This window comes from Ostrea edulis, chromosome 3, assembly GCF_947568905.1.
Source record: "Ostrea edulis chromosome 3, xbOstEdul1.1, whole genome shotgun sequence".
NCBI classification, from domain to species: domain Eukaryota; kingdom Metazoa; phylum Mollusca; class Bivalvia; order Ostreida; family Ostreidae; genus Ostrea; species Ostrea edulis.
This window is the reverse complement of record NC_079166.1, coordinates 32,256,821-32,282,684: the sequence shown is the minus strand read 5'-3', so window position 1 is coordinate 32,282,684 and position 25,864 is coordinate 32,256,821. Positions and strand designations below refer to the sequence as shown.

The 25,864-nt window shown below is 36.2% G+C and overlaps 1 protein-coding gene across 1 annotated transcript in view; it reads right to left on the bottom strand.

Annotated features, from left to right (window-relative positions):
* LOC125676543 (multiple epidermal growth factor-like domains protein 10) overlaps window positions 1–25,864 on the bottom strand; it is a 114,903-nt gene that overhangs the window by 28,749 nt on the left and 60,290 nt on the right. Inside the window, exons 9-10 of the mRNA XM_056160870.1 lie at window positions 12,766–12,846; window positions 1,426–1,566 (exon numbers count right to left, since the gene is read on the bottom strand). Coding sequence (XP_056016845.1) covers window positions 1,426–1,566; window positions 12,766–12,846 — 222 coding nt within the window. The remainder of the gene's footprint in view (window positions 1–1,425; window positions 1,567–12,765; window positions 12,847–25,864) is intronic.

Genomic DNA, 25,864 nt, shown 5'->3' with positions numbered 1-25,864 from the left:
TTTTATATTTATTTTGGAAGATTAGGAACTCATGAACAGGAAAAAACATTCTCACTCCAAATAGCCAATCATCAGTAAGATGTACACAAGTTTGATGATCCTAGCTTATTAGTATTGTTTTTTCATTCATGATTATCCATAAAAGCATGACCTTTCATCTTGAATAATGAAATCTGGCATCTTCATCTTACCATGGGTAACATCTGCACTAGGTTCTAATATCCTAGCATTTATCAGTACTTTTAATCCTCCCCACAAGGTGCTGATGGATGGACAGAAAAACGCAAACAGACACCGCACAATGCTATAATATAAATTGTCTGTGTATGTGTATCAAAATTGTACCAAGTGTTGCTACTTTGCAACCTGCAATAGTTATATATCAGTCAAATGTGATCAATTGAATGATTGATTGTAGTATATGTATTTATGTAGGTAAATCTGCACATACAATGAGAATTCCTTATTTTGTAATTAGTAAGAATGACCTCAGTATATCCCCCCCCCCCCCAAAAAAAATAAGAAGAAAAAACCTGCACTCATTTTACCTTGGATCTCAAATATCTCTTCAAGATCAAGGAATATGATATCTTCTGAAACTTTATCTCACATACATTCCAAACAAAATAGTGCACCGAAAACCTTTTGTTTATTAGAGTATATATATTTTACATTTCTAAAAAAAAAAAGGTGAAATGCAGTCTCTAAACCTTTAAGATGTGTCAAGAGAGGATGGGTTAAGAAAAGGTTTGGGGTAGGGCATTTAAAATGGCCTCACGAGGGATAGCAAGTTCAAAATATCAAACAAATTTACTACACTCTGTTGCTTTGGTCGGTTACTACTTTTTCCCACAGTTTTGACAATTTTTCTTGTTGTGATTTTGTTCATCTGAAGACAAAAGTTAGTGCTTAAGAATTTTTCAACTGATTTTTTTTCAATGCCATTGATTACACAATATCATTAAAGTTATCCAGACCCCATTTTCGTGTTAAATGTTACAACTGTAGGAAAGTAAGATGACTTCGTGACACATATGTTTCGTGACGGAAGAAATTACATGTATATATGACACATACTTAATTTGTCTAAATGATGTCACGATACCATCCGTACAAAAAAGTTACCACCATCACTATATCATGTTGTTTGCAGGTGAGTCCTAACTCTCTTGTGTTTTTTTTTTTAGGCATGGAATTTGTGCATGGAAAGTGTCGATGAGCAAAATTGATTTTCTGTTTCATGGTAACCTTGATTTAATTTTTGATCAGATTCAAATAATGGTACAACAAATAACTGGATATTAGATAAATGAAAACACTATCAAATATTACTAATCTATCAAGTTCTACTTCTTGGAAAAAAATTAGTCAGATTTTTCAAGTAATTTTGAACATGCATTAACATGTTGATGTCATATTTCTTACGTTGGTCACATTTTAGGTCCTTCCACCCTGGCTGACAACCACCCTCACATTCTCCTGTCACTCTGTCACATCGTCCAGGAACACCACAATCATGATTACAGGTCGCATGGCAGTTGTAACCATAAAATCCTACAGGACACGCTGTAAAAAATGAAGTCATTAATGTGTACCAGTGCATACAATAGCATTCCCTGCAAATGAAATCAAGTCAACCCAAACCCCAAAATATGAACTCCACATTGGCTCAAAATGTGCCCATTAAACTAAAACAAAGCATATAAGAGTGACGATCTCCTAACTTCTTTTCACAAAAAATTGTCATAAAAGCTATCCATTTGTCAAGGAATTTGAAATTGCGAAATATGTTAGGTGAAAACTAACAACAATTATTGAGAAATGGACATCATGCAGCTTTCCAAAATATATTCCGGCACAAGTTATTTAAGTGGTTTTGGAATGATGAATAAAACCTGATTTTAAGATAACCCTCAAAAGGGCAGTGATATGGAGACCAGCATTTTGAACATTTCAGAGAAAATATTTGACCTACTTTTACCTATAAAGTATGTCACCAATCCAGCTGAAATGCAAACTGAAACGTGTGACTAAATTTCAGGACAACATCTGGATCCATAACGAAGACAAGGTTTGTCTACTAAGTGACGCTAAGACTTTGAATTTTGACCTTGAAAAACAATAGGCATCCTCCGCTTGGTAAATGTATGTGTACCAAGTTCGACGGTCCTGGTCCCAACCATTCGGTCTGTATCCTGCCTACAAGGTGTTCATATTAAGTGACACTACGGCCTTGACCTTGAAAAACAAAAGGCAATCTAAACCTGGCATTGGAAGTATGTGTACCGAGTTTGACGGTCCTAGCCCCAACAGTTCGGTCTGTATTCTGTCTACAAGTTTTTCTTATCAATGGCAGTGTTTGAGAGTCGATGAAAAGTTAGCCTGACATGCAAGACTGACTCCTTGTAAAAGTTGTCAGTCCTGCCAAAGATCTACTAGCCCTGATGAAATAACTGCCAATTTTTGAATTACTTTCATCACTATCTACTTATGAACGACGATGAGCTTAATTTCTTTTCTACCATATAGATTTTATTCAAGTTTTGATAGACGATAAAATATGCATTAATGAATTAAAATCAATGGAAAAAACATTCGGTCGTCAACTTTCACAGATTTGCTATAAAAGTAGCCGGTGAAAATAAAAGAAAAGAAAAGAAAATAAGCCTGTACAACATAAAAGTATGATCGCAAGAAGATGTTAATCTTAAAATTCATTAGAAAATATATAGTTCGTCAGCCTAGATTTTTCAGGGGAGCATGTCAATGGGGATTTTTGACCAATTTTCAAGGAAAAAGAAATATATTACTTAATACTAAAGAAATATATGGATTTCGAAGAAAAAGTTTATAATTTATATATAAGCATTGAATCATCGTATGATAATCCAAGAGTGGTATAAAAATGTATTCAATGTCGCATATTCACTAATCCCGATATAGAGCTCAGTGTTGGAGCTTGAAGAAACGGCTTTGTGATATATTTAGTGTGCACATATTTTGTTCTTTTTCTCAATAACAAAACAGTGTAGATATTCTTTTATTTTGCTGTACATACGTACGACAGTTTGATTCATGGCACTTGTATGGTTTTATCCGCAGTTATGAGCGCGAAAGCAGTCGTCTGCTTAGGTTGTATGCGTTTGGTCAGGTGGAGACTGATGCTATTTTAGTATCTCAATCGTTCGCAGTTCGGAGATCTCCAAAAAAAAAAAATCTATCGTTTATTTCTCAAAGACCAAGTAGAGGCTAGAGACATACTGACAATATGCTAGACCAGTTGCTAATTGTGGAGATGGGAAACAAATAAACACTAGGAAAAATTCGACCCCGATCATAAAATTGACGAGGTTTTTGCTTGGCTTGTTACAATTTCGTTACCGTTACGATAATAGAATTGATTCATATAAATTTTGTTTTGCAGAAATTTTGAAACATTCGATGTCACCCTGTTAGGTCTATACCAGGGAATTTGCTCGCCCGTGGCAAAATTTGCGTGCCCGTGGCAAAATTTATACGTCTGGGGCGGTCAGGCGCACGATGATTTAACACACTGTTAACAATTACTACGACCTTGACCTTTGACCACGAAAGCCAATAGGCATTTTCTTCTCATGTAAAACTCATACGGTACCAATTTTGATGCACCAGATGCGCATTTCGACAAATAATCTCTCTTCAGTGATGCTCAACCGAAATGTTGGAAATCCGAAATAACAACGAAGTTTTAGAGCTATGGTAGCAGGGGACAGTTTCGCACTATAGGCCCGGTCAACTTTTTCAAAAAATGGAATTACCCCGTATTTGAAGTGATATTACATGTGTAAAAATGTATACAATAATTTTAGGATGCATGTCAAATGTAGCTGAGTGCTTAGTAAAAATGTTGATATACAACATGTAGGTGTCACCATGATTCCTAGCATATAGATGGGTGCAAATACGAAACTAAGACACGTGGTCAGTTGCTGAAGAAATTCCGGTGAAAACATGCAGGGTCTAGTAAAAAGTATGTAGCTGTGAGGGAAGGTGGATGGCCCCATATGAAAGGTAGATTTTTGAGAAGGGCAGATAGGGTTCTTGATTGTGCACAGTGTCTAAATCCCCATGTTTGGTACTGTGATGGTGTGGGGGTGGTGCGGATTAGCCCAAATGGGGGAAAATCAAAGCAAAAAAGGGGAACCTGCTCAGAGCATGTTTTGTGCACCAGCACCAGTATTTATAGATTACATGAAATTTAGGGTCATAATTTATTAACTACACTAATATGAAATACATGTATTGACATAAAAGGGAAATATGATTTTTCATTAGTCTGTCATAATCTGACTTTGGTGTATACCCCTATCCACATGTTTCAAAACCAAAGAAACTGTCCCCTGCCACCTATTATAGCCAAAAACAGCGTGCCAAACAAAAGTGGAGTCAAATTCGTCTAAGGATAAAAGCTGTGCACGAGGGAGATAATCCTTAATTTTGAAATGAATTTCTAAATTTTATAACAGCAATTAAATATACATCCGTATTTTCAAGTTAGTAACGAAGTACTTATCTACTGGGCTGTAGAGACCCTTGGGGATTAACAGTCCACGAGCAGAGGCCTCGACCCAGGGTCACAATGTAAAACTTATACGGTACCAATTTTGATGCACCAGATGCGCATTTCGACAAATAATGTCTCTTCAGTGATGCTCAAGCGAAATGTTGGAAATCCGAAATAACAATGAAATTTTAGAGCTATTATAGCCAAAAACAGGGTGCCAAAAAAAGTGGAGTCCAATTCATCTAAGGATAAGAGCTATGCATGAGGGAGATAATCCATGAATGACAAAAACTACGACAAGTGTAAGAAAGTGATAATTGCGCAAATGTGCCACTCAAATGAAGTTTCGATAGTGAATTTTCTATGAAATTGGCATGTTAAATTGTCTACAAATCTGACATGTGCTCAGAGCCTCTCTTTTGCTTTTTTCCGAATTGGTGACCTTCGAGGTCAATGCACATTGGAGTTAACGAGCAGGAATTACTGACAGGATAACAGTGATTCATGAATCGACGTTTTCTGCTGATTTGACGGGTTTATTGCTTCAGGTTCGCTCTGATTCTATATAGTCAATCAGAAATACATTAAATATTTGTTCTTTTATTTTCCATTTATTTACCGTCAGTTACAGCTCGTACTCCTTTAAAAAGGCTCTCACCTGACATTCGGAGTAATGTCAAATTTTTGGGAAGTGCATTTCTAATTTCTACGTAGGAGAATTAGGAAATGGAAACGCAAAACTGGGGTCGCAATGCTTGTTATTAAGCCACAGTGTTCGAAACATGACCTTTTTGCACTTAAAAATTATTTAATTTAACTTGATTTGTCTGTTGATGTTAACACAATATAAGCAATAGAAATCAATCAATACATGAAATAGATACATAATCATGCCTTCTAACAATACATATACAAATTTTTAATGCAAGTAATGGAAATAATGACCTTTTGGCACTTGGTATACGAAAACATTCAAGATATCAAATTTGAGAGTTTAAAAAGACATATCAGGAGTAATGTCAATTTCTAAAATCTCACATAATTTTCAAGGTCTTGTCTTACGATTTAATATGGAAATATAGAAAGTGGGGGTTGGAAACCAAATTTTTAAATTATTGGCAAAATTTTTATATAAAATTTCAAGTCAATTAATTTGGACTCTTTTAAGAATTGGTGTTCTATTTCGAAAAATATATCTACCAAATTAACAAATTACAACATTTGAACTAGTTCCAAGTCTCAACTACTTGTATCATAAATTATAATACTGAAATACACGTATAGGAGTATAGAAATAGAAGATTCTGCCACAAAATATAGTCCCTGTAAACCCTTTCAAAAGGATTTGAGCCACAAAGTACTAAAATTGGCCCTTTCGCAAAAATAAATGAGACTTTCACAGTTGATGCTCTAAGATTTATAGGTCATAGAACAATTTATTTTATCACAATATCTTCTCTAGTTATCATTTTACAGTCGTTTAAACTTTGTATTGTTTTTCAGCATGAAAACTAAATAACGTCATAATGCTTACGTCATGGTATTGACGTTATGAGAATCACAGTGTAAAACACCAAAAAAAAAAAATAAATATATAAAATGGACGTATAGGTTAATATATATTTTTGGGGCTTATTATGATTGTAAATTAGAACTGTTAAAATACTAGGAACTTGTATATTTTCTATCACGACATTTAGATTTGAGATATATTGCCCCCCCCTCTACCCACTTTTCATTTTTTTTTTCGCTGTATTGGACACAATCGAAAAATCGTGATCAAAAATCAAATCAAAAATCAAATCAAAAGATTTTTTAAACATCCCCCTCGTGAACCAATTTTTTTTTTTTTTTTTTTTTTTTTTTATAAAACACGGTTGACCTTTAAAATTGTAGGCACATCTGAAGTCATTTTTCTGAGCGAAGTAGACTTTTAAGTCCGCGGAGGAACTCCGTGGATGTCACCTGTGCCTCCTTTGTGCCCCTGTGTACCTCCGTGTGATAAAACAAAGAAATAAAAGAAAGAAATTTTAAGCGAAATGTTATTAGTGGATGAAAATTAAAACGTATAAAACGGCGACTTGTATATATTTATATCATTTGATGATATCTTATTGTTATGCAAATACATGCAGAAATGCAGACTGGGTTAATCATTTAAAAACTTTTTTATGTACTATTGGTATTCAGATACAAATTCATGATATCATCCTTTCTTATCATTAAATAGAAGGTATTATACATAATATATTAGAGTTTTTGATTGATTGATTGACTGTATCTTGCTTAACGTCTCGCTCGAGAATTTTTCACACATATGGAGACATCACCAAGACCGGTGAAGGGCTTCAAATTTTAGGCCTATGCTCGGCGCTTACGGTCATTAAGCAGTGAGGGTTCTTTAGCGTGCCACACCTACTGCGACATGGGACATCCCCTGATGCCAAGCGTTTGGCGATGGAACTGTCACTACCCGTTTTTATGACTTAAGTCTGACGCGGCCGGGATTCGAACCCCGGCCTACCGCATGCAGGGCGAACGATCTAACCTCTCTAACAACTGTTGACAAGATCTGCCATTTTAACGAATACACTAAATACTCGAAATGTCTAAAACTTTAAAGAAGGGGAAAATGGGTAATAATAATCTAAATGAAATAGAATAAACAAAAACCAAAAAATTAGATAAGCAAAGAAATAATGTTCAATTTCCTTCTCTAAGTGCAATATCACAAGAATAATGTTTTGATCAGTTTTAAGGTATTTGAGATTTTAAGTCTATAGGGTATTTAGTGCGTTCATTAAAACGGCAGCTCTTGTCAACAGTTGATGCTGCTGAGGAAAAATAAGTCGTGTAACGTCTACACGAAGAATATTATTAAAATATGAGGAAGTAAGTAGCGTACAATTGATGTGAAATTTTAATTGACAGGTCCGAAATCTTCCATACTAGTCTAAATTTCGCTGCTGTCATAGGCGAGAAACGACTCCGTGACCTGGACCGGTAAATGTCCTAGTAAAAATAAACAAGTGAATTCGGGAAAACGATGACGTATATCTTTGTTATTTTAAGAACCAGTGACTTGAAATTTGGCATGCAAGTAGTTAAAACATTAATCTATGCAAGGAAAACGACAAACTACTCATATCTTACCTACTTTAATATTTTTTAGGCATTTGAATCGAGTGGTTAGTTTTTTTTTTATCTGTGTCAGAGTTAGACCCCTTTCTATGTTTATGGTATCACAGAGTTCGGGCCCAAAACGGGTTTAGCCCCTGTGATTAAACTCATGTGCGGGAATATATTAACTGGAAATATATCAGAATATAGCTGAATGACTGGAGACACTTTAAGTAAATGAGCAAGATTATGTGTGAGGGATATTGTATGTTGTTGTTTTCCCCCCAGACAAAATCAGAAAGATTACTTATCATTTTCAAATAAAAGTGGAATGTAACAGAAGTTTTTACTACTATTCCCGCACTTCCAATTCATATGCACTGACATATATCAATGGCCCAATGAGCGGTCGGCTTAGTGATAACCCCGCGTAGCGTACTGATTCGAGGTGCAAAATTTTAAAAGATTTGGTTGAAAATGTTAACTCCCGGCTATATAATTGGTAATACTTGCTGTAGAATGGAAATTCTGTAATACTCGCGTATCTAATTTTTAGGAATCAACATAATGAAGCATTTTAATTGGCACCTGTATCCGCAGTAATCACAATGCATCACATATACTGATTACCAATTATTATTCAATGAAATTAAATCTTAGAGCGAAACATACGCAATATAAAAATTATTGCCTCAAAGTGAAAAAAGAGGTGGTAAAATCCGGGGAAAAAATCAAATACATGTATGGGTTTGACGTTTAATTTCAAGTAATCAACATCCGGTTTCACAAATTAAGGTGACATGTGATTTGGGTAAATAGTATACATGGAAATCTAGGATAGAAAAAAATCAGCAAAAGACACTTTAGATTTCACCCCAAGCATAGGCCATTACAGGGTGTTCGTGGCTCGAGTCCTTTGAAGGAAAAAAAATTCAACGGGATAGGTTTCAGTAATCGATGTGTAATATGTTTGCACAAATGGGATCAGTATTGAACCAGTAAATACTTAGTTGTAGCACCAGGACTGTGCAGTTGTGCTCAGAAGCTCAGGAGGTAACTTCCTTAAGTTAATCATTACCTCCTTCTTAAAAGCAGTCTACATATCTTAAACCAGTTTTGTTATGTGGCATGAAATTTGGGATATTTTTAATCCCCAGTCTTTTGAGCACAACTGCGCAGGATACTACAACTAAGTATTTACTGGTTCAATATTGATCCCATTGGTGCAAATATATCACACATCTAGTACTGAACCCTGTCCAGTTAAAAAAATGTTCTGTCAATTGAAATTTTGAAAAGGTTTTGCAGGGACTGTTTTGTGGCAGAAGGATTGATCAATCCAAAACATATAAACTTCTGTGATATTACAGTTTCAGGTAATATATCTTTGATTTTCATACTTCTATACGTGTATTTCAGTTTTATAATTTATGATACATGTAGTTGATACTTGGAACTAGTTCAAATGTTGTAATTTATCAATTTGGTTGATTTATTCTTTCCAAACAGAACACCGAGTCCTAAAAAACTTTAAATTAATTTACTTGAAATTTTGTATAAAAATTCAGTATTTCGCCAATACCTCAAGAATTTGGTTTCTATCCCGCACTTTTTTTAAAAGTTCCATTTTAGATTTTAAGACAAGACGTTGAGAATTATGCGAAATTTTAGAAACTGACATTACTCCTAATGCAAGGTGAAGATAACGAACAGTGATCAATCTCATAACTCCTATAAGCAATACAAAATAGATAGTTAGGCAAACACGGACCCCTGGACACACCAGAGGTGGGATCAGGTGCCTTGGAGGAGTAAGCATCCCCTGTTGACCGGTCACACCCGCCGTGAGCCCTATATCCTGATCAGGTAAACGGAGTTACCCGCAGTCAAAATCAGTGTGCCAAGAACGGCTTAACAACCGGTATGAAACACGTCAGAGAGCATTCGACCCAATGCGAGGTTGTATTGACGAACTAGATCTTTATAACGACCATAGAATTTGAGAAATGCTGACTTCAATCGAGACGGTAGAAAACCCTGTACCATCAACTTGTTTGTCAGTAGCTTACCTCGATTTAAAAAACAACTATACGCAGAACAAGCTCTTGCATATCGAATCAGTTGAGATATATAAACACCATATGCAGGTGATAATGGAATAATGCTACATAAATATGGGAAGTTGACGATGGAGAAGCTGAAATCATCCCGTTTGTCATACAGTTGAGTTGTCAGTTTGCCGTTAATGTCCTTTTAAACTTTCAAATTTGATATCATGAATTGTTTCGTATATTAAGTGCAGTTAAATGCAGTGTATTAAACTTTTTTGTTGTCTGTAGTGTTAGAAGACATGATTATGTATCCATTTTATGCAATGATTGATTTGTGTTGCTTACGTTGTGTTGACACCAAAAGACAAATCAAGTTTAATTGAAGAAATTTTAAGTGCAAAAAGACCATGTTTAGAACACTGTAGCTCAATAATAAGCATTGCGACCCCAGTTTTTCATTTTAATTTCCTAATTCTCCTTCACTGTAAAAATCAGAAATATAATTCACCCCAAAAAATGACACTACCCCAAATCTCAGGTGTGAACCTCTTTAAAGCAATATAAACAGCGACATTTGTTAATGCAGATTTTATGCAAAATAATATCCAAAATACAATCCGTAGCATCCGTTTTAGCACAGTTATTTATGAATTATATAAAGGATTGGTCCCCAAAGTTTCGTTAAAAGTCTTCGAAGCTCACACTTCATGCTGTGACGTCATACCTTGTTTTGACATTTATTTAAAAGACAACTGTTTGTGCATGCGTATAAATTTTTCTCTGAGCCTTTGACATAAAGACACTTGCATACTGCGTTTACGTCAGACATATACGTGTACTGTCTTGCAAGTCAAATAATTATTTTCTTTCTAAACACTATATTACAAGGAATGAAAGTTTGTTATTTCATTTTCAATGTCATTTCCTTGATTGGGTTGAATGGTGTAGACTTAAATTTAATCTCACAAAAAATTAACGATGATTACAACTCATATTGCTTTAACCCTTTAACTACCAGAAATTTTCGAGTTTTCCTTCAAAGCTGATGCAAAAATTCAAATTTAGGACTTTCTAGTCACATTTTCATCACGTAACATATATTTATAATCTACTATACAAATCATGTACCAATAAAATTAAAATATTGTTACTCCTCGAAGTCTAACATGATATTGCTCAGCAGATATAAATGCGTGAATAGCTTGGTTTGTTTATAATACATTAAACCAAATATATTGTATCATCGCTAGGCATGCATATCAAGTTTGGGAGTATCGTATGATAGGCGTGGTTTTCGACGATGAATATATTGATAAAACATGTTACCATATATAATTATATACAGTATCATATGATCTAAAACAATTGTTACTGGATTTATTTTAATTTACATTATCAAAATGATACATGATTACAAAATGGTGTGGTCCCTTGGCGATTCGAGTTAGAATAGGTCCTCGGTATCCCTTGCTTGTCGTAGAAGGCGACTAAATGGGGCGGTTCTTCGGATGATACCGCAAAAACCGAGGTCCCATGTCACAGCAGGTGTAGCACGATAAAGACCCTCCCTGCTCAATGGTTATAAGCGCCGAACATAGTGGTGACGTCTCCATATGAGCGAAATATTCTCGAGAGGGACGTTAAGCACTAAACAATCAATCAATCAAAATAGTGTGTAGAATTTAATCGCCCTTTACGACAAGCAAAGGGTAGTGAGGACATATTCTAACCCGAATGCCCGCAGGAGCTTGTATATTTTCATTGTTTTCTAACTTAAACACATTTTCTAACTTAAACATATTTAAAATAAATGAACATAAATGACTTCCGATTTGATTAGAAAATTGTTTTATAAATGAGTTAGGAGGGATATATACCAAGACGACCACATTCTATCAGCTGTCAGGAGGCAGGAGATGATATGGTTTTAGAAACTTTAAGACGACCGTGATTAACGGGGGACATACATTCAAATCCATCCTTATGATAGGATTTTTCTATTAAATAGGATTTCGGTATTATATTTATTCAATCACAATTTTGATAAATAGGACATTTTTTCCTGCAAATCTAATAAGTCAGTTTCGAGATACGAACTCTTCTGTATAGGAGGTGCATTTAGTGGAACTTTGAATGCCTAAGTGGGACAGAATGGATATACAGCCAACGAGGAAGACGATGAAATGTATTAAAAGCGGCTTCTCTTTAAATATGTAAATGTGGGAAATACTAATTACTATCGAAAGAAATGTTTTACCGAAGTGGAAACATACAAACAATGTCATATTTGCAAGAAATGTCTTGGATATGGTACTTATGACCAGCGAAGCAACGTGATAGGATAATAATTCTATGTATTTAATTACTCTCTAAATATTTATCACTTACTTAGTTTGTGTATCAGTCGAATTCGGCTTTACAAACAGCGTATGAGAAACTTACTGAGTACATTCACTTACGCTATGATGAATATCTGTCCCACTCCCGCGTGTAAACAAATTCTTTCGCGCCTTACTATGTACGAGAGTTCTCCAAAGGGAAATAACTCGGACGTATCTCGAAACCGGCGTATTCTTAGTGCTTTAGTTGGGATCGGTATACAAAATCTGTTAACTCATGCTATTCATTTTCATACTGAAATATATATCGTATCGCATATCACAAAATACCGATATGTCAGTAATATTGTACAACCCTAATCTCTTCCAATATATGGTCCGTAACGTTCACTGAGAACAAATGAAGAAAGAATATAGACTAAATTGTCTCCCTTCCATTAACAGAATCCAGGAATATTTTGCTTTTTAATCAAACAGTCGGTATAAATTTGTGATACTTCACCTACAACTGGTGACGTCTCAAAATTTTCGACGGGACGTAAAAACCAAAACAAGCCATCAATCTTTAATCAATCAGTCCGATTTTGTTTAGTCACACAATTCTAAGGAAATGTTATTTCCAGTTCCTTATGTAAATAATAACGCAAACATTCAGGAGAAACAATTCAGAATTGAACAAATTATGCAATATGTGAAATCAATCGTTACTCACGTTCAGTACAATTTCCCCCTCTATAGCCTCTACCACATCCTTCCATACATGTACCATTAACATGATCACATTCTGACGCAACTGAAAACAATGAGAAGTAAAACTCAGTATTTAATTTTCCATTTTGTTCAATCTTTATGTATTTTAATTTACCTTATAAACAGAAAATATCTACATATAATACATCAATTTTGTCTTACAGTTTTCTCCAGTCCTAAAGTACAATGATACAAGAGACACAGAGGTCTTATTAGTCACATAAGTACCAATTAAAAAAAAATATCACAAGCTCCAAGGGCTAAGAAAACTACAATAATTTTCGTGTTATGTCTATATAAACTAAATTCTAATGTTCAGCAACAATATCATACAAGGTGTCTTCTTAAAAGACAAATGGCCCAAAAGTGTCCATACCAATGAGACATGTTACTTCATATAAGTTTTATCAACGTTATATATGACTATTTTGAATCCAATCTAGAGCCAGAACCCTGGGGTTTACAATTTACAAAATTACAGAAGTATTTTAAATGATAAAGACGATTTAATCATTTATTGTTGCAAACCATATATTCTTTCCATTTCATTTAAGAAATGTAGATAGAATGGAAACAATAACCCATGGTTTAATTACGACAATGATAATCATTATGGTAATTTTGACATCATACTGAACCCTTGGGATCATCAACTTTTACAAATTGGGTAAAGGGCAACCTGCTCCTATCAATTTAGTTTCAATTTAGCATCATTAGAAAAAAAATGTTATTCAAATGTTTTACACAAACACCATATGCCAAGTTTCACCCTGGTCTGGAGTCAGAACCTCTACTCTGGGGATTATGAAAATTTACAATTTCGTAGAGGCTTTCCTGATGTACATGACTGTCATTTAATTGTTCATACAGAGATGGAGTTGTTAATGACATTTGTCAATATTTGTCAGAATTTTTGTCATGCCCCTAAAGCCTCGGGGTTCAGGAGTCCTGAAATGAAATTTTTTTTTGGTCTCATTTGTCCCAAAAATGCTTCATACCAAATTTGAAAAGACGTGGAATGGTATTTATCAAGACGTTAACAATCTTTAATTGTTAACACATTAAGGATGCAGAGCAATTGCAATAATTCACCGGAGTGACTTAGGTGACCCACAGCGACATGGCGCCGGGGTGTCCCTTGAATATCCAAACCCTTAATTTACTTGCACTTGATATGACAATTGAAGAGAACAAAGTAACTCGTATTAATATATACGGGCCTAATACTGATAACCCTCAATTTTACGAAAATGTACGAAATATTTTGTTTGGGAATTTGACAATGAATATTTTATTCTATGTGGTGACTTTAATCTCACATTAAACCCTTCACTGGATACTTATAAGTATTGTGGAATTAATAATCCCAAAGCACGTGCTAAAGTTCTAGAAATCATGGATGATCTACAACTTTTAGATTACTACAGAGTGCTAAATCCAGATAAATGATAGTTTGTCAAATTTGGTTGAAAACTGTACCATAAAGCCAGGATATAGATCTGATCATTCTGATGTTATTCTTGAATTAAAATTTAATCCCTTTACAAGAGGGCGTGGCCTTTGGAAATTTAATAACAATTTATTAACAGACAAAAATATGTTATGAAGGTCAAAGAAACTATTCAATCCGTTACTAGCCAATATTTGGATAACATAGATAATATAAATTTTCAATGCAAAAACGGTATTGATGAAAGTTTATTTCTGGAGGTTTTAATGATGGAAATTAGGGGAATTACTATATCGTACTCAGCATTTAAGAAAAGAGAAAAAGACATCAAAGAAAAGAAACTTTTAGATGAAATTGAAATTTTAGAGTCTGACTCTCCTATTGATTTTAATATTCTAGATGAGAAGAGAGCAGCTCTTGAAAACATTAGAAAAGAAAAGCTACAAGGCCACATGATAAGGTCTCGTGCACGTTGGATAGAGGAAAGGGAAAAACCTTCAAAATACTTTTGTAATTTAGAATCCCGAAATTATTTAAATAAAACTATCAAAAAAATTCAGTTGGATACTGGTACAATTTACAAACAATCAGATATATTAGAAGGTTTCAAGAAATATTAAGAAGCCTTATATACTAATAATGATTTTAACTTAATTAATGTCGACCTGGAAAGCATCATCTCAGATAACAATTCTCTAAGTTAGATACACATGCAACCAAAAAACTGGAGGATGATATTGACGAAGCAGAGATTCTTAAAGTGTTAAAAAATATGAAAAACAACAAATCCCCTGGTAGCGATGGTTATACAACTGAATTCTTAAAAAAAAATTTGGAATGACATTAAATATTATGTTGTTAGAGCTATTAATTGTATATATCATAAGAGGGAACTTCCTATTTCGCAAAGACTAGGAATCATTTCATGCTTACTTAAAGGGGATAAACCAAGACAGTTTTTTAAAAACTGGCGACCAATTACTCTTTTAAATGTATTATACAAAATTATATTTGGTTATCTCAGCTTTAGAATTAAACAAGTTTTGGATTATATAATATCCGATACACAGTCTGTTTTTTTAAAAGGTAGATATATAGGGGAGAATACTAGATTTATCTATGATATTATGTCATACACTGAAAGAAATAATATCCCAGGCCTTCTGGTTCTCATTAATTTTGAAAAGGCCTTCGAATGAATGTCATGGTCATTCATATATAAAGTTTTAAAGTATTTTGGCTTTGGGGAAAACTTTATTCAATTGATAAAGATCTTAAACACAAATTCCAGATCCTCAGTTTTACAGAGTGGCTTTTTATCTGAACAGTTTGATATACAAAGGGGATGTAGGCAGAGGGATCCCATTGCAAGTATAAAAGGCATATGTATAGAAAACACAGAACACAAAATATCGCAATATGCAGATGATTCTTCATTAGCCCTTGACGGTTCACATGAATCGCTTTTTGCAGCTCTAGATACATGTACGATAGAATTTCCCCCCAGTTTTTCTGGGCTAAGGATTAATTCTTCTAAAACCAAAATTGTTTGGATTGGTTCAAAGAAATTTTCAGATCAAGTTTTTCACCATACAAGATGGAAAATAGATTGGGAATCAACAACTTTTAATTTATTGGGTATTAATTTTTCAGTTGACCGTACAGAAATTGAAGATATAAATTTCGGAATTCAAATACCAAAAATCGTTGCTCTTATTGAACAGTGGAAAAGAAGAATTTTTACTCCCATTTGGCGGGGTACTGTCATTAAAACCTTGCTTATTCCAAAATTGAATCATTTGTTTATATCACTTCCTACTCAAAAGAAAGAAACAATTTCTTATTTATACAGAATTATTTTTCAATTCCTATGGAAATCTAGTGTAGACAAAGTTAAGAGGTCTGTGATAACACAAGACTATTTATCGGGTGGTATCAAGATAGTTGATATAAGCAACTTTATTACATCATTTAAATGCTCTTGGATTAAAAGGCTTACTAGGTCCAACTGTCAGAAACCATGGATGAATATTCTTTTTGCCATGTATGGAAATGATATTTTAAAGAAATTATATGACTTTGGAGATAGTTTTATTGTGAAACAATTACGTGTTAAAAGCAATGTTTTTTGGAAGGATGTTTTTAATGCTTGTTTTTTTTTTTATTTGAAGACTAGTCAAAATCTTCCAAATATTAAAACTCATTTTCATAATATTCCAGTGTGGTACAATTCTAATATCAGAATTGCGGTAAACCTGTGTTTTATGAGAAATGGTATGAAAAAGGGACTAAAGTTGTTTAAGATTTTTTTGATACTGATTGTAACTTCCATACCGTAGAAAAATTTCAGTGTTTATACAATCTTCAAGAAGTATGTGTTTAAGAAATAAGGTATCATTTAAAAATATTTATTGGGATATAAATACGGGTTGGTCACGTGATCAAATTCCATAAAGCCCGAAGGGCTTTATGGAAAATTTGATCATGTACCAACCCGTATTTATATATCCCGATAAATATTTTTAAATGATACCTTATTACTTATATTTACATTTTTGGTCGGTAACATTGCTGAATTGTGTTAACAACACGTTTCCATACATTTCAAATTGTTGACGTCCACAACGAAGCGTCATAGATGTTCAAAATGACGACATCACAAAACAAAGTTCTATAAAGTGAAGAACTGTTTTAATTATTAAGACGCTAGAAAGCAAGTATATCAACATATACTTATACATTAACTCGGAAGTATATAATGGAAAACTCTTCCATATGTCTAATTTTAGGGGGTGGGGGAATTATGATTTAAACGGGGATGCGCAGTGTTACACTTAGAGTTGTGATGCGCTTTGACTTTTGAAAAGTGAAGACGTTGAAGACCGACTTTGAAAGATATTCTGTGGATATTACGGAGTTAACAGAAGACTGAGATGGAGGAACATGAAGAACAGGACGGCAGTCGTCAGGTGTAGGCAAATTATTTATAGACAGGACAGAGGACGCAACTCAGATGAATCTCCGGAAAGAACTGAACATCGCAGAGAATGTGGAACTGCACGAAGGTAAGGGACGGTTTGGATTTGGATATGTAATTGTTGATAAACATGAGCTCACTGAACGCTTCTTTTGACTCAATAATTTTTTGTAATAGGTTTTTAACGACGCCTCGCTTCGATGTCCCGACATAAACTTGGAAACCGACATCAAGCACTATGGCTGCTGTGGCACGGAAGCAGTGTGGTGTGTAGGTCTTAATGCACTTTGACGACTTATCGGCCATACATCCTGTGAACGACCTTTTTGCTAAAGCCTAATGTCATCGTCTAGCAGTAGGTACAATTCCGCATCACCGATGACCAGGGTGAAGTTGTAGCAGACGAAATTTTAGACATACATTAGGCCTAGTAGGCTAATAACTAAAGACATTGTTTACAGTTATGCTTTTATCAATTATTGATGAAAGTCCACTGCTTGGAATACAAATAAAACCGTAAATACATTTTGTGGTGTTGATTTCATCTGTTGAAAGATTTCTGTAGTAAGTGAGAGCGATTGCTAGATGTGTATTGCCTTAGTAAAAATAGTACCTGTTACCTACTTTTAACAAATGTTCATACGCACAGTTGACCCCGTAGTAGATTTATCCAGAAATAAATACGTATTGCTCGTAATAGTGTTATGTAGGAGAAAACAGTTGCAAATGTAAATATAATGAAATATAATAGCATTATTACTGCAATTTCAAAATATTTAAAATGTCTGTCAATTGATAGACACTCAACCAAACAAATTTTTTAAACCAGTTTTATTGCATGAAAGATGTTCTAATATTATTTACAATATTTTAAATGCAAAAGAAGATATCCCAACTTCTATGGGCAAATGGAGTAGATGATATTTCAGTGCAAGATGTTTTTAAAATTTGTTTCAAAACATCTAGTGATTCTTCTGTTCAGTGGCTACAGTTTAGAATTTTACATAGAATTCTTCCTGTTGGTTATTATTTGAAAAACATTAGTGTTAAAACAAATGATTTCTGTAGATTTTGTACAAGTAATATTGAAACAAAAACACATATTTTTACTTCTTGTAATAAGACCCAAACATTGTGGAGTGAGTTATGTCTTCATATATATAGAAACATTTCAGAAAGAATTGGTTTTAATGTGTCAAATATAATATTTGATGAAATTCCACTGTCTTTAAATAATAAAGCTATAAACTTTATAATTCTATATGCTAAACAATACATATTTATCTGTTTAATGCAGAATAAAGAGGATTACTATGTCACTTAAAGTTTAAATATCATGTAGAGAAATATGCTGCAATTCAAACATTTAAAATACATAACTTTGATAAAATATGGATGAAGTGGAAAAATATTTTTGCAATAGATTAATTATTACTACATGTACTTGTCATTATTTTTAGTACATGTATTATTGTTACTATTATTACTTTCACTATTGTACAGCAAGTAACCTAAACCACAGGGAGATTGAAGCATGTATGCATGTATGAAAGGTATGTTTGTGTAAGTGTCTGATGTATTGTATGTGACCAAAAAATAAATAAAAATTAAAAAAAATTGAATATTCTAAGACCTTATCATATATCTACAGTACACCACCTATCATATTCCAAAAGATCAATTGGTTACCACTTGAAATAAAAGAGCAGTTTGAGGAAGAAGAAAGTGTGACAGACGGACGGACGGACCAGGGTAACAACAACATACCCGAACTTTCTTTAGAAAGTGCGGGTATAATTATATCTAAATCATTTTCTACACTCAATCAGTATCAATGCTGACATCACACTTTCACCTCATATTGCGTCATACTCAACATGCATTGTGACGCACTTTTTATGTATTCAAAGTATTTTATTTTCACTGAAATAATTTATCTCCTATCAAATAGTCAATGTAATTTCTATTACAATGCTATTTGGATTTCAAATATTGTATATGTAACGATGTGGATTGTTGTTCTGATGCGAAGAGAGAAGGCGGGGGGGTATTTTGTTGGTATATCCTCTAACAAATATCCCATTCCTATATATCATCATTTGGCTATATACAATGGAGCCTCGGTAATCCGGACGCCATTAATCCGGACGCTTCACCTTCCGGACGATTTTTCTAGGGAACGGAATTTTTATACATTATTTTGCATCATTAATCCGGAAATTCGCGTTCCGGATCCGGACGGTCACTTATTACTACAAAACGTTATAATTCATTGAAAATTGTACCGTTAATCCGGACGGTAATTTTGTTTAGGGAAGGTCTGTGTCGGACAATGTTAGGAAGGTGTAAATTATAAAGAAAACAAGCCCAACTGTCTAATTGACGCGATTACCTGTACCCTGTCAACACCTCCCTCCAATTAAGTGGTGTGTGATGATAAGTCCGTTAGATAGCACGTGCCGATCGAGACATTGTATTGCCAATTTTCGCACATAAGATCTTTATTGCGTGTAGTGAGAAGTATAAGGCCCCTTGTCAGAATTACCCTCCCACACCCACGGTTGAGGTTGGAGACTTAGTGTATCTATTTTGTGATAGAAACAAATCCAAAGCCAGGAACCGTTATCTTGTTGTGTCAACTGATGGAGAATGGTGTCAAATAAGAAAATTTGTGGGCAATCAGTTACGACAGTCATCATACAAGGTTAAGAAGTCTGAGTGCTATCGCGTTCCTTCACCATCTCATGACCCATCATATGCCGTTGATTCAGATTCTGAGGAAGAAGAGTTCTGTGAGACACTACACCACAATAGAAAAAAAAAAGAGGACAATGCTTCTTATCCTTATAGCATTCCTCCAACGCCCTTAGAGATTATGTCTCCCCTACCGGATAATAACACACTTGAGGATGAAACCACAGACTCAAATATTCTGGAGCGTACCGGTACTTTGGACCCATCAGATAGCCTACCATGTTCTGCACCGACAAGCAAACCTACTACTCGCCCCTGCCGTACTATACGTCTACCGAGTCGGTACCAAGATTTTGAAATGTAGCTGTTGTACTTTCTCAGTGTTATTTTTAATCAGTTATAGTATAAGTATTACCTTATTTGTGTTCAGGGGCAGAATAATCCCCAAGTAGTCAGAGGATAGTCTGTCTTATGATGACTACATTGCATTGTGTGTTTTATAATTGTTTTGGCCAGGTTAGCTGTTCACATATAGATAATAGCTTTGTCATGTCACATATATCATTATGTGAAGAAATGTTACCCATCAGTTTTTATTGATTTATTAGTTTCCTTAAAGCTTATTTTCTTTGTCTTACTGTATAATCACAACTCATTATTAAGAGAAAAAGGGAAGTTGCGCCAACACGGTTATCAGCTGTGTTGGTTGAGTTATGATCGGGCTCGGAATACGGGCATTCATTCACCCGCTTGGCGCCATATTGTTAGTTTGTTTATTGCTCGTGTTCGGGGAAATAAAGAGTATTTCAGTGACACGTTTGTTGTGGACTCTCTCCAACCGTGGCGCTGAGAATGTCCCCCTTCTTTCCCCTGGATGAAGTTCATGATTGAATTCTCAAAAAAATCCCCTTAAATATGAAATGGGTAATAACATATAAAAGCTGGATAAATCCCTGCAATGCTACTTTGTGAATAATATACTCTTAAAAAGTATCAACTATGGGAAAATGTACATAGCAAGGTCATAGAACATAAGTAAAGGGGGGGAGGGGGTCTGCCATTTGATACATACATGTAAGATGTTGGAATAAGTAGGTCTCAAGTATTTCTATCGAGATCTCTATGAATTGTATTGTTTTATTATATTTAAAATATGAATGTGGTCTAAAATATATGAATTACAGAATTTGTAATTGGAAAACGTGGGTGCTATATACAGTGGAGCCTCGTTAATCCGGACACTTTGGTTCCCAGCAAAATCGTCCGGATAAATGAAGCGTCCGGATAATTGAATCGCATATTTTCTAGCTTTGCATAAGTAGCCAATATGTGCCTACTTTATTGATGCATAGTGAATTAAACACATTCTATCATTGGATTTAACCATTTCATTAGTAAATAAATTATGATAATATTAACATTTACATGTATTTCAAAGCACTAAAATTTAATGTACGTGTTTAGTGTATTTGCCTGTGCTTACATTGTACATACATATGATCCCTACAAAAAAATATACAAAACTTTGTACCGTATGCACTAAAACAGATAATGAAGCACTTTATGTAACTATAAGTAATTAAATCATTAGTAACTAACACTGCTTGGGTGATTTGCGTTGCGAGATAGATGTTTCTGCAAAATGCACTCCCGATCTGATATAGGCAACTGACGGTTGGTGAACTGATCTCTCTGAGTTAGCATCTCTCGTGCGAATAGTCCACCTTGACGAATAGTACAGTTGACAGATGCGACAGCTAGTGATAACACAAGAGAAGAAACTGCTCGTGCTGTAGGGTCAATTCTCAGTATGTGCTCACGTAGTTCTTGGACTGCACGCTCTGCAATTGGGTTTTTATTGGCATTTTTAAAACGTCCAATTTCAACTGAAATACGGTGGGACTGTAGTATCTTGTCATTCACAAGAGCCTGAAATCCTGGAGCTGGGTCAGTGCGGATGACTGCGAAGGGTCCATCCATTGGTCTAAGCTCTATGCAGGACTGGATAACTGCAGTGCGGAGGGTTTCCGCTTTCTCATCCTCAATGATTCGTGCGGTGGTGTAAGAAGAAATACACTCACGCATAATAAAGACAAGCTGTTTTTCTCGCTTCATAACGTCAGCAGCAAATAAGCCTCCTATAGTCTCAGGAGGATCTGATGTTGTTTGCTCAATAATAAAATTTGGAACCTTCTGAAGTGCAGAACACTGTGAGCATGCAGAGGTGATACTGTCAATCGCTTTGTCCATATCGAATGCGAAGAAAAACCGTTTCATGATAGTTTTCATTTGGTTGGCACTGGGGTGGGCGAGCTGTAAATGAATCGATGTAAGTAGTCCATGGAGTACTGATCGAGGGATTATGATTAGCTCTTTAGATGGTACAAATGGGTCATTCTGCTTAACTACTAGTAATCCGTCAGAAGCTATAATAGCGACACTGAGATAACGTTTAATATCTTTGATGTTGGTTGCTTTACGGGAAGGACGTGTACCCTGGCGAAGGTGGGAGCAAGTCCTCCTCAGGTCAGAGCACTCTGGTTGTATTGCTAACCAAGCAGATCTCGTTGTGAATGGTAACTTTGTGGAACCATTTAGAATGTCTGATACGGATGTGCTGCGGACAACAGAGTCCATAGACTGTGCGACAAAAGAACAGATTTGGCAGTTAGGTTCTATGCACTCAGGGGCGTTGCGACTTGAATGGTCCGAGGGTAGGATGGCTTCCCCAGCAACGTGACGAACAGAAACCTGGTACCTGCTAACTGTTGACAAGAATGTGTACACACGAGGACTGGCAGAAAACTCCCCACGACATAATTTGTCATACGCCATCACACATGGTTTACTGTCTGTGAGAACACAACAGGGTCCTAATGACTGAACTATGTAAGGGCTGTAATGTTTGACAGCAGTCCCAATTGACAACGCTTCTACCTCACATGGAAGCCATGATACTTGGCACTTCCGCAGTTTGGCGCTGAAAAATCCGGCAAGAAGTAGCTTGTTGTCACCTCGTGAGATGTACAGCGTGGCACCAATGCCAGGCTTGCGCAAAGCACCGTCTGTTACTATCCAAAGGGTGTCCTTTGGATGTGGTATGTGAATTCTTTTGGTAGCCTTCAGGGCTTGTTGGGCTAGGTGAAAAGCATGGATCATATCATCAGACCACGAAATGGTGTCTTTGGAGTCTAAGCCTGCAATACACTCCTCCAATGGGGCTAGCAACGAAGAGCAGCCTGGTATTACTCGAGACAATACTTTATAGGCACCCAGAAAGCTACGCATGGCTTTTACCTTGGAAGGCATTTCACAGGATGCTAGAGTGGCTGTGCGATGCGGACTAGCACTAAGGGTTCCTTGTTGCCAAATCCATCCCAAGATTGTTGTTCTGAGAGGTGCTATAACTGTCTTTGAGGCTGATAATTTGAGGTTGCATTTGTTCAAGGCTGTAAGAACCCTGGAAAAATTCTTAAGGAGCTGGTCTGGCGTGTCTGCTCCACAATAAAGATCATCTGCTAGCTTGAGAACTATACCCTCTTCAAGCAGGTCACCCAAAACACGGCATGTAAGCTCTTCTAGAGCTGTCTCAGATCCGGGCATTCCCATAGCTGAGCGGGTGTAGACACGGACGCCTCGGAATGGTGTAACAACTCCACAGTATTTCATGGAGCCTCTGGCAAGGGGGATTTGATAGAACGCTTTGGTAAGGTCTGTCATAGCAAGGTACTTCCATTGGCCAATTTTCCGCAGAATAGAATCAACATTTGGCATCAAAGAGGGTTGCGGCTTGCAGTAACGGGCTACCTCAGAGAAGGCAGTCACAAGTCGGAATCCACCAGATCCTTTCTTAACAAGAAATGAGGGGTTTAAGTACTCAACTGTGATCCCCAGCTCTTCGGGTTTCTTAAATACGCCCATGGCTTCAAGTTCATTAAATTGGGTCTGAAGTAATTCTAATTGATTACGAGAATATTGCGGCAGTCGACCCTTTCTCTGTGGGGGCATGACAGGTCCAATGTTTACCTCAGCCTTAAAGGATCCAGCGTATCCATTATAACCATCTGAGACAGGGCTAAAAACCAAGTCATTCTCTGCAAGAATATCCTTAAAGGCTTGAACAGTCTCTGAGGGAAGAACGCCATCAGGATCTACTGTGACTAGTGATGAGTATGGTGTTAAATGTCTGGAGTTGCTCTCAGAACTAGCATAGGTATCTGTCGACATGATGGGCACTGGCTCTGTTGATGGAACATATACCTGCCGGACATCAGAGAGGTGTTCATGCTTGCGAACTGTTACAGGATCACTGCTAGTATTCTCAATGCGAATCTTGTTCCCAACACTGTGTACAATGGAAGGGGTAACAAGGGATCCTGAAAGGTGGGGTTCAACAGCAAGTAGACTATCACGCTTAAGTACAGACTCTGGAATGTCTACCTCTAGATAGTCCCCTGGCCACACGGTTGTAGAGGCCACTGTACGAAGAACATGTGCTTTGGTGCTGTTTAGGGCAGTTCTGTTAGCAGTGGTAACTGATCCATAAGTGTAAATAGTGTCATTTCCAATCAGTACTTGACGTTTGGATGGTCGAACAGCTATGTCGTTTGCCTCCATAAAAGGAATACCCGCAAGAACATCAACGTCTAGATTCTCGATCACTAGTCCTTCGAAGAAAAACGAGTGGGAATCTCTGGAGAAGCACAACTTTGTTTCACCCACAAACTTTTAATGGTGAAGAACCATCGGCTTGATGAGCTGATTGGTTGGTGGGGCTGACTTTTCCATTCAAGTTAGTCACAGTTGATGCTCTTATCATGTTCCCTGTACCACCAGAGTCAATTGTGAGACGAACATGAGTGTGTTGAAAGAAAACATCTAGGTACGGTGACTGTCGAATAGACACACGGTTGCTAACTAAACTAACAGTAGGCTCAACATGGGACTCCTCATCAAGGTTATCAATGTCAGAGTCAGTGTATTGATCTGCATCAAGGAAGCCAAGGATTTGTCTCGCTTTTGCCATGTATCTCCGGTCACTGTCTGGTAGAAAACGGCACTCGCTGAGGAAATGAGTACTGGTGTGCTTCGCTTGTTTACATAATGGGCAGGAACGGTTTTGTGATTTCATCGGTGGTCTCTGACTATGTGAAATACGAATATCCTTATGAGGTTGAGTGAATGTGCGGAATGATCTGGCATCCTCGTTGTTGCGAATTTCCTCAAGAAGTGAGGGGAGAGCCTGAGATATTTCAGGCTTTATTGATGCCAATGTACGCACCCTAAGCTCTGTGCCATAGCGCTGCTTGACAAGTTGAGGCAGTGAGGGGTTTATTAAGCGAAGCCAGGTCAGAACGATGAGGTCCTCAACTGTGGGCGACATTTCCTCATCTTCGTCGATGTTCACGCCATGGTGTGTGATACCACCTTCTCTTTTGAGCAGGTTGTCATCAAGGAAGGCTAGAAGTCTCTGATAGAGATCCTCAGGACGCTCATCTTGGCGCAAAGTGATATCATTAAAATCGAGGAAATGGGCGCCGGATGACTGAAAACCAAAGTGTAACCTTATGGACTGCCATATTTGCTCCAAAGAAGTCGAGTTCTTCACTATTACATTGCGGGATATTACAGGACAGTAATTGGCGATCTGGCCAAGCATAAGGTCTAGAGTGGCTGATTTTTGCTGCGCTGTCTGGCGTTGGTTCTCTGGAATCGGGTCATCGTCATTTACAAAATCCCGATTCGGGTTAGCTTTCGATTTTTTGGCCCATTGTGCGTCATGAGATAAAAATGCAGCAAAGTTTTGATCAAGGGATAATGAGTATATTAAGTTTTGCTTCCAATTCTCGAAGGAATTTACAGATTCAGTTTTGGAAAGACACCATTGTTTGGGTGCTCTGTGTGTGTTTGCCATACTTGTGCCAGGTAAACACGTTGTCG